The 11306-nt window shown below is 34.1% G+C and overlaps 1 protein-coding gene across 1 annotated transcript; it reads left to right on the forward strand.

Moving 5' to 3' along the window:
- Positions 1 to 7389: 7389 nt before the first annotated feature.
- On the forward strand, positions 7390 to 9538 carry LOC100801623 (GATA transcription factor 18). The gene is made up of 2 exons (XM_003548840.5): positions 7390 to 8406; positions 8951 to 9538. Exons 1-2 carry the CDS (start codon positions 7951 to 7953, stop codon positions 9248 to 9250), a joined length of 756 nt encoding a protein of 251 aa, XP_003548888.1. The 5' UTR covers positions 7390 to 7950; the 3' UTR covers positions 9251 to 9538.
- The last annotated feature ends 1768 nt before the right edge of the window (positions 9539 to 11306 follow it).

Genomic DNA, 11306 nt, shown 5'->3' on the forward strand with positions numbered 1-11306 from the left:
TATATATATATATATATATATATATATATATATATATATATATATTACATCACTATTATTACTTGAAAAAAATAACAAACCATAATAAGTTTTGATAGGCTTAACATTTTTTTTTTAGATTTATGAATTAAAAATATAATTAATCAGCTTTCTCAATTTTAATGTAACTATATTTAATAAACAATTAAATATTTCAAAAATTAATAATTTTATTATTTACATATAAATTTCAAAAATAAATCATAAAAATCTCAATAGACTTAATAATTTTTAAGGCAACATCTACTCGATTTAAAAATATACTTGATCCTTTTCATCTATTTGAATATAATTAATATAATATTTTACTAAATATTTTATTTATGTATACATATATTTTTAAATGATAATAAATATAAAAATAAAATATTTAAATGAATGCATTGATTTAAAATCTAGTTATTTGTATTGTAAAGTTAGTATGAATAATAATAATGACAATTTTTTCTCTCTCATTAAATCCATCCATTTAATTCATCATTTTGTTCTTGAAATGATTCAATTTATTTCTGGTATATACCATCACCGATCGCATCTTAATTCCATCCACGTTATTTTTGGGGAAGAAAACTAAAAATATGGTGTATATCATAAAATAAAATAAAAAAGAAAAAGAGAAAGTGGATAGTACGCAAGGGATCGCTTAATCAATTAGGTAGTCGCCCAAAGTACTTGAGGCTTAATTAAAAATTAACAATGTTGATGAATTACCTTTTAGCCTAATTAGTCCACATAATCGACAGTCCCCGTAAGAACAGTATAATTAATTAATAATAATAAATGAAAAGATAAAGAAATGCTCTTTTAAGGCGCATAGTATATGCACAGTGGTTTAAGACCACCTTTGACCAAAAGGTTAGACCTCCTTAGAGGAGACAATTAGAGGTTACAGTTTGTAGCCTGAGATGTTATGATACTGACAAGAACTCAACTTTTTTAGGGTAGCATGACTTATTAGGGGTTTCTCTTACAATACAATCCCCTTTTCTAAACGTTGGTCCACAGTCTCCACCCTCGTTATTCTACTTTATTTTTCTTCCCCCCCTCCTTTTTTCCTTCTCCATATTCTTATTCCATTTCTTCAATGTTGGTACTTTGAGACCTTACCTGGCACTGCCAAAGAAGATCCCGTCAACAACAAGATCACTAGACCAATCCCAATCCCCCTAGCCATTGAAAGTGTCTCTCTCTCTCTCTCTCTCTAGCCTCAATGGATATCAACATTTGAACCAAATATATACCAAAGTGAATTGTCCCTAACCCCAAGTGAGAGAAAGACAGACATTCCAGTTGTATCTTGTTGCTTTTGAGGAATGTAATTTTATGTGTTCCCAAAGTTTATCATAGCAATTATTGTGTTGTTTATTTAATGTTGCTCTATATACGGAGTACTTCTATAATATACATGGTACTACTCCATAATTTAAAAATGTGGCTACCGGCGTTGTTTAACACATTTGCATGCATGCAAGCAAATCCCTCCACGATACCCTCGTGGCATTTTGATTGACGATATTATTCATTATTCTTATTATTATAAGTTATTTTAAATCAATTTTAGGATTTTCGTCGAATTAGGCGTTAGATACGATTTGGGTAATTATTATTTTTATTCTTTTTTCTTCCCCTTTACATTGGGAAAGTGAAACACTGTGACATATGGGTCCCATGAAATCCAACAAGCCACGTAACATCATGATTAGGGAGAGCATTACATGTAAGACCGTGTAGAACTGCGGTTGTGAGGCGGTGACCATTTCTTGCACCACTCGCATGCACGTACGCTCTCCTTCTCAAGACATTGGAAGAAAAACATATATACTACTACTAACACTTTCATATCGGATAAATTATATAAATATCATTAATTTATAATTAAATTTCAACAGTTACTAATATCTAGCGAGTATTTAAAATACATTTTTGTATAAATATTTCCTTCTTTCTAGGTTCTCTCTGATAATGATTAATAGGAACTTCATTTATGGATAAACAATGGATACATACATTCCTTCACACGTCACATGGCAACCAGACAGAGCAGAAGTGGAATGGCTCAAACTTCGAAGTGAAAAAAAAACTTAGTTATACATATGGTCAAGATAATGGTATTAAATCAATTAAAACTACCGTAAAATTTCAAATCAAAGACTTATTTAAAATATGATCAAACTATTTAAATCGGCCCACAGACGATAATAAATTCTTTAGTATACATCAAATTAAAAGTTTATTTGAAAGAGAGTGTGGTAGCTAGAGTATGATCCACGTTAGATGAGGTTGCGTGAGGATGTAGAAAATGAGTGTAAATGAAAACATAAGGGTGTTGTTGTCTTGGGCTAATCGTAGTTTACAAAGCGAAGAGAGAGAGAGAGAGAGAGAGCATCTTTTGGAAAGCGGTGGTCGTCCCCGTTTTGTCGAACTATAGTTCATTCATCAATCTCTAGACGATCTGATTCTCTCTCTATCCGTGATGGATGTTTTTGAATCTTTTGATCGAATGGGGTCGATAGTCCAGAGGAGGGTGTGTTGGCTTTGGCATGATGAATGTGGGGTTCCTTTTTTCTTTCGTTTTTTTATTCATTCACCTTAATAATTTAATTATTTTGTCAGTCTTATTAGCCGGTGTTCTTAAATTATTGATTAAAAAGTAAAATAAAAAGATATACTATATTGTAAAAATTATAGAAAAATCTAATTTTTTTTATAAATAATGTAATATTTTATGTCTTAGTAAAAATATTTTTTTTTTAAATTTTGGTTAAATTATTTATTTGATTCCTATAATTTTATGATTTTTACTTCTTTAGTTCTTTTAGTTTAAAAGTGATTTTTTTAATTTCTATAATTTTATGATTTTTACTTTTTTTAGTTTCTATAATTTCTAAATTATAGGAACTAAAAGAAAATTAAAATATAAATTATATGGACTAAAAATGATACTTTTAAACTACAGAAATTAAAAAAAATATATATAAATTATAAATCTTTTAAATAATCCTAAACATACTTGTTAGTATTTATCTTGTTTTATTTAAAAATTTTAATTAATGTTGTTGCGACCCTTTTCTTTCTTTTTGGTATAGTAGTTTCTATCTTTGACCCATAGAAATGTGTTGTTGTCTAGTGGACTAGACACATAAGAAGCCAAGTGAGAAGCCAGGGCACAGTTGCTTTGATGATTGCAGGATATCTTTGTTTTATTCAGTTGTTTTGTTCTTTCTTCCCCCTTGAGCTTCTACGGCTACTACTAATACTGTTGCACCCATCAGCAACTGGTCCTCCTAAAAAGCAATGCTGGTGTGATGGGGTTTGGATTCGGGGCATGAGGTTACTATCATGACAATTGACGAACTTGCCTTTGTTTTGGATTCACGTGATTCCCACCGTACGGCCCAGCAGCTACTGAATCATCCAAGCTCAGCTACAAAATAATCTGGTGGTTGCGTTTGTTGTTGCACATCTCACAGATTGGATGGCCTATAACACTATAACAACAACTAACGGAGTAGTGGATATGTTAGCCACAAGAGTGGTCATTGTTCTGTTCAACTTTAAAATAATAATCTATTTATAGCAATAACAATAGGTAAGGTAAAGGAGATATTCATCTTTGTTGGTCTCTATTTTTTTTAAATCATTTTATCCCTAGTAAATATTAAGAGTCTTTATATAATTTAATCAAAAATCACAATAATCATGTATAAATATGAAATATAAAATTTGGGTTATCCATTTTATTTATTCAACTAAAATTATATAATCGTAACCATGTATTAATTTCTCTCCACTCTATTGATGGTGTTTGGAAAGTAGGAAACGTTGGAGTACATTATTTTTTCTTCTGTAACCTTAAATATTGCTAAACTAATTGGCGTCGCGGACGGAGCGCGAGTACACGTCGTCGAAGAACGGTCCTCGTGGTCCTAAGGTATATTTTTATAAATATTCGTACATTTTCGTATTTGTTTCATATTTTTAAATAAAAGTTTTAAAACATTAGGATTTGACTCAGTCAAAGTACGAATATTAATATACAATTTAAATTAAACTAATAATATATATAAATTTAATTTATATATCCAGTCAATATAAAATATATTTAATATAAAATATACATAGAGTTTTGGTTATGGATGTAAGAATTAGAGATAGGGCAAAGAGAAGAAGTCCTCTGATAGCACCAAGGATCAAATGGTGGCACTTGAAGGGTGAGAAACAAGGAATCTTCCAACAAAAGATATGGGAGGGTTGGTGGGGACAATCACAAGGAAGTGCAAATGATATGTGGAACAAGATGTCCCAAGAGATTATTAAAGTGGCTAAAGAGACGTTGGGTGAATCTAGAGGTTTTGGACCTAGGGGTAAAGAATCGTGGTGGTGGAATGAAAATGTTCAGAGCAAAGTTAGAGTAAAAAAGGAGTGTTTCAAGGAGTGGTCTAGGTGTAGAAATTCTGAAACTTGGGATAAGTATAAGATAGCTAGAAATGAAACCAAAAAGGCGGTGAGTGAGGCAAGAGCCCAAGCTTTTGACGGACTATACCAAGCTCTAGGAACCAAGGACGGAGAAAGATTTATATATAGACTTGCTAAGGGTAGAGAGAGGAAGACTAGAGATTTGGATCAAGTAAAGTGTGTTAAGGATGAAGAAGGCAAAGTCTTAGTGCATGAAAAAGATATCAAGGAAAGGTGGAAGGTGTATTTCCACAACTTATTTAATGATGGATATGGATATGACTCTAGCAGTCTAGACACAAGAGAAGAGGACCGGAACTATAAGTACTATCGTCGGATTCAGAAACAGGAAGTAAAGGAAGTGTTGAAAAGAATGAGTAATGGTAAGGCGGTGGGGCCAGACAACATACCTGTTGAAGTGTGGAAAACTCTTGGAGATAGAGGTCTTGAGTGGCTCACCGAACTCTTTAACGAAATTTTGAGGTCAAAACGCATGTTGGAGGAATGGAGGAGAAGCACGTTAGTGCCAATCTATAAGAACAAGGGGGATATACAAAATTGTGCAAATTATAGGGGAATCAAGCTCATGAGTCATACCATGAAATTATGGGAAAGAGTGATCGAACGGAGATTAAGAAAGGAGACTCAAGTTACTGAGAATCAATTTGGTTTCATGCCGGGAAGGTCGACCATGGAAGCGATTTATTTATTACGGCGGGTGATGGAGCAATATCGCATGGCCCAACAAGACTTGCACTTGATTTTTATTGACTTGGAGAAAGCGTATGATAGAGTGCCTAGAGAGATTTTGTGGAAAGCTCTAGAGAAGAAAGGGGTTAGGGTTGCATATATTCGAGCTATCCAAGATATGTATGATAGGGTATCGACTAGTGTTAGGACACAGGGTGGAGAGTCAGACGATTTTCCCATCACAATTGGTTTACATCAAGGGTCAACCCTTAGCCCCTACCTTTTTACCTTAATTCTGGATGTCCTCACGGAACAAATCCAAGAGATAGCGCCGAGATGCATGCTTTTTGCAGATGACATAGTCCTCCTTGGAGAGTCGAGGGAGGAGTTGAATGAGAGGTTGGAAACTTGGAGACGAGCTCTAGAAACACATGGCTTTCGCCTAAGCAGAAGCAAATCGGAGTATATGGAATGTGAGTTCAACAAAAGAAGGAGGGTTTCTAACTCAGAGGTGAAAATAGGAGACCATATTATCCCTCAAGTCACACGGTTTAAATATCTTGGGTCTGTAATACAGGATGATGGGGAAATTGAAGGGGATGTGAATCATCGCATTCAAGCAGGATGGATGAAATGGAGAAAAGCATCGGGGGTGTTATGTGATGCAAAGGTACCGATCAAGCTAAAGGGAAAGTTTTATCGGACTGCGGTAAGATCGGCGATTTTGTACGGAACAGAATGTTGGGCGGTCAAGAGCCAACATGAGAATAAAGTAGGTGTAGCGGAGATGAGGATGTTGCGGTGGATGTGTGGTAAGACTCGACAGGATAAAATTAGAAACGAAACTATTAGAGAGAGGGTTGGAGTAGCGCCTATTGTAGAGAAGATGGTGGAAAATAGACTTAGGTGGTTTGGGCATGTAGAGAGAAGACCGGTAGACTCTGTAGTGAGGAGAGTAGACCAGATGGAGAGAAGACAAACAATTCGAGGCAGAGGAAGACCCAAAAAGACTATAAGAGAGGTTATCAAAAAGGATCTCGAAATTAATGGTTTGGATAGAAGTATGGTACTTGATAGAACATTATGGCGGAAGTTGATCCATGTAGCCGACCCCACCTAGTGGGATAAGGCGTTGTTGTTGTTGTTGTTGTTGTTGTTGTTGTTGATCATTTTAGCATATCCAATTTATTTATTAGTAATATGTTTTTCTACCCAAATAAAGACTACAAATATCTTTCATGAGAACAATCTTGATTTTAAGATGAGTAACATTATGTACAGTATTTAAAATAATTGCGCTCAAACTTAAGATTATTAATTTAGCTAAAAGAATTTCATTGATTAAACGTTCGGTGATTCTTAGTTTTAATACAATCTAAAGATAAGGTAAACTTTTATTAGGTGTTTAAATGTTTATAAATTAAAATATTATTGTTTCCACTATACATTATTTTATTTTAGAAAATTAAATTTTAATATTAACATGAAAATATATCTTATGGGATTATTGTTTTAATTTTTATAGTTTAGTTCATAATACACATTTGAGTAATTTGTGAGAAAGACCTTTGATTTGATTCGCATGGAATATAGTATTAAGGAGAGTGAAATTTTGAGAGTGACAAAGTTTAAGAATAAAGATTAATTTTATAGTTAACAAAAAAGATCCAAGTTTTTTATAGGATACCTTAGGATTCACTAAAAAATCACAAACCCAATAAATATATTCTTGGGATGAGATGTCAAATTTTAAATATGACTAAACATTAGACTTAAAATTTGTGATTTAGACTTAAAATTAGTTCTATAACCAGTCCAAAAACAAAAAATTTGTGAGAATATTTTATATTTCTACGAAGAGTCATAATTTTTTAATTAAGGTGGTTAAAGAAATAGTTTGAGTTATTTTACAGGTGGGATTCTTTGTATTTAGCTTCACCAATTAATTAAAGGTTCACAATATCAAAAATTTGGCAATTAATATATTGTATTACCAATGCTGCAGGCGGGTATATCATTGATAGTGCAGAGTATATGCTTAATTAGCACTATTGGGATTAGAGCGTGTGTTTGGGAAGGGAAGAGAAGAGAAGGGAGCGTACACTATACTACACAACACTAGACTTGTACACTTCTACTATTCCATTTTCCTTGGGGAATGGCAGTGACAGAGATATATACGGATTACAGAGAGAGGTTTTTTATGAGTAATGTATTGGGTTTGAGACATTAATAAAGCCTCGTGATCGGAGAAGCAGGCAAATCCGTGGAACAATACTCTTTCCACTGTCACGTGCCCACTTTTGACTACCCAATGACCTAACCCCCCTCATCATCACACTTCTCTTTCTCTTTCTATAAATTGACATCATGCATGAGAAAATCTTATGCAGAGTCACAAACAGTGCCACAACATATAATAAAAAAACACTTCCCTTCCAGCTTCCACTACTACTACCCTACCACCATTCCTCTGGGTCCCTCTATGTCTTTTATAGTTTTCATTCTATTCACAGTTAACGACAAGGTGGACTGCAGGTGCTAGCTGACTGGTATTTCGCCATTTTCTTAGCTTATAAAGCTACCTGACAACACCCACTTCTCACTTCTCTTCTCTCCCGTACCATTTTAACTCTTTCTTCTTCCCACTTCCCATTTCAAACCTTCTATAATTACATTGCATATTTCTCTCTCTTCATCTCTCTCGCTTTAAAATTTGAGACACCCAAGAGGAGATTGATCGATCGAATTAATCGGGCAAGGGAAATGATGCATCATTGTTGTGGAAGCTCCCAGGGGCACGTGATGGGCACGTGCACATGCGGCATGTATCACAGCGAAACCAGCGCTTATGGCTCGATGCTGTTTTCCGTGCCCAACAACAGCGAATATGACATGTATTCGTCCTTCACGCCCTCTCCTTCCTCCGTGGACTGCACGCTCTCCCTCGGAACACCCTCCACGCGTTTAACCCAAGACGACGACCATGACAACGACAACAAACGACACCCCCACCAACGTCGTTCTGGAGTCGCCAATTTTTGCTGGGACCTGCTCCATTCCAAACACAACAACAACAACACGCAATCTCAAAGCAAGTCTAGTAGCAGAGGAAGCAGCAGCAACAACAACAACAACAACGACCCTCTCCTCGCTCGTCGTTGCGCCAACTGCGACACCACTTCCACACCCTTATGGAGGAACGGTCCTCGTGGTCCTAAGGTATAATAATATCACTATATATAATCCAAATATCTCTTCTCTTCATCTTAATTCGTAAATTACTACCAAGACATATCTTATTATTATTTTTAATATATATATATATATATATATATATATTAAAAACTATACATTTTTAGAGTCTTATTCTTTATTTTGTAATTTTAGTAAATGTTAATCGATAAAAAATTGTTACAAAATAATACTACCATTCTTTATGTTAACTTTTTATGCGAAAGTTGAGTGGATTCAAATTCTCTCCAACCTCTCTATCTCTCTTTTTCCTTTTGTTTATTATTTCAATTTTGAACACTTTTTTTCCCTTCTGTTATCTCTCTTCTCTTTATATTTTGCTGCTGGAGAGGCAGAAGATCCAAACACGTTTTGAGTTGTGAGAAAATTGAAATTAAATGTTCATATTTTATGATTACTTCAGTTACTTTTATAAAAGAATTTTTAAAAGCTAGCTTCTAATTGGTAAATTGAGTTAAAATTAAATTGGGTTTGTTTTGTAATGTTGTGTTGTGTTTGAATTGAAATGCAGTCACTATGCAATGCTTGCGGGATCAGATTCAAGAAGGAAGAGAGAAGAGCGAGCGCCGCCGCCGCCACGTCAACGGCGGTTCCCGAGGGCGAGATGGAATTGGCCCGCGTGTACGGCCACCACCACAACAATTCGTGGTACGCCGCACACTCGCAGAACCAGAAGATGATGATGATGGGTAACGAGTTACGCTTCATGGACGATTCCGAAGACAGGGATTCGGAGAATAACGGGATTCCCTTTCTCTCTTGGAAACTGAACGTTCCAGATCGAACGAGCCTCGTTGATGAACGATGGTGATATCCTTAATTAATACTACGTTAACAATAACGAGAGAGAAAAAAAAAAAGAGAAAAGTTGGAATCCAAGTAGCTAGTTACAACCTTGACGTTCAAGACCAGGCAGTAGGTGTACGTCGACGTAGTTTTACGATGGTGATGTAGATGTTTTTGATTGCGATGGTTGCATTGCATTATGGTCTCGTCAATGTGATGTTTTATTTTAATTTTTAGTTGAACTTTTCCTTTTTGTTTGGTTCCTTTTTCTCCGTCTTGTGAAAGATGATGGAGTGAGAACGGGATAATTCTATGTTCTTAGTTTGCTTTTTCTTTGGTCTTCCTTCTTTAACTTTCTCTTTCAGTTACTACTACTACCACCTTTCTGTTCCTTCACTTTCCCTCTCGTTTATATATAATTATTCTATTTTGTAATTTTCATCATGACCATTACCGTGATCGCATGAGGGCCGTTTGATGCATTAATTTGGTGCTCTTGGTCATTGTAGGCTTTATGGTCCATTTTGTTGTGCTCTAAGCCGAAGTGGTTCCCCTCCATGACCTTTTCGTTTTTTGAGTTGTCTATAATAGGCATGGAAAAGAATTGCTTAATTAACACCTAAAAAGAAAGAAATATAACCACTATGATATTATTTCTATTTCTTTTTTAAACCATGTGTATTGTTTTACTGGAATAATTCTGTTTGAGTCAGATAAAATTATTATGAGAAATAATAATTTTTTTTCAAATATTTAATAGATTAAAAAGAGAGATAAAATAAAAATAGAGAAAAGAAAGTAAAAAATATGACATAATATAGTATTAGTTATTCTTAGAGTAATTTTATTATATAATTATAAAGGGGTGATATTTATATATGAATACTCATTATACTATTAAACACTTCATTGGTATACCTTTTACATATATATATGTTTTTTTTTCAAATATCATTTGGATGTATGCATGAGTTATTTTCCTTATCCACATGAGTAACATTTTTCAACTGGCACTCATTGATACGTTGATGTGATACACATTGGGAAAGAGAGAGAGAATGAGCGAGAAGTGATGCATCTAATTGGGGGGTGCTGTAGTGATTCTGACGGTTGGATATGTATGTTGGATCACTGTTGTATCTGAACCGGACACCGTGCGGTTCAGAACAGTAAAACTGAAATGTCTGTTTATCGAATCCATCGCGTTAGATCGAGTTGTACTGCCTGAGACTACCATCATTAGAATTTAGAGGTAACTATTTCCTATTGGTATGCCTTCACTCATGAAAATTATCTCTATTCATATTAATTATCAATGCAAAAGTATTAATTTGCTGTAGCATAAATGGTGAAGAAAAAATGGAAAGAGAATAAATAAATGAAAAAAATAGAAAATAAAATGTGTTTCGTAGAAGAAAAATGAGAGAAGATAAACAAAAGGTTTTTTTAAAAAAAAAATAAAAAGGTAGCGATTTTACACAACAAAAACAATCAATTACTCATTCTTTTTCCTATTTCTTCCTTCTTTTTTGAACTAAAGAAATTTTCTATAGAATTCCAGGGACCAAAATGATGATTTATTCACAAATTTCTTTAGCCTGTTTGTGCAAACGTATCTAGGGATGATAGTTGCTTAAATGAATGGTTTAGGAAATTCCGTCATGAACAAATGTCTTTGGTGGATGCAGGGCATCAAATCCTGTTTATTCCATTTGCAGTTGCTTTCCTTTCCTTATGAATTATGATAACTTGCTTCCTTTGCTATATAGAAGAAATATTTAAAATAGTAGTACTAAAACAATCATGAGTACTTGCTCTCCTTTAACACTTAGATATTTGTTTTGGGTTACTAAAATGAGCTCCAAATATTTGTCACTGTTACTGACTCGTGATATTAGTAGTTGACAAACACTCAAAGAAACAGTAAATGAACACCCGAAGAACTAGAAAAGGTAAGCTTTTATTGGTAGCTTATTCAACCTAAACGGGACATTAAATGAACATTATATTATGCCTCAAAAAAATCCTTCAACTGCCATCAATATTTTTTACTAGACGGGACTTCCACCAATAGTTTTCTC

This window comes from Glycine max, chromosome 16 (genome assembly GCF_000004515.6).
Source record: "Glycine max cultivar Williams 82 chromosome 16, Glycine_max_v4.0, whole genome shotgun sequence".
NCBI classification, from domain to species: Eukaryota; Viridiplantae; Streptophyta; class Magnoliopsida; order Fabales; family Fabaceae; genus Glycine; species Glycine max.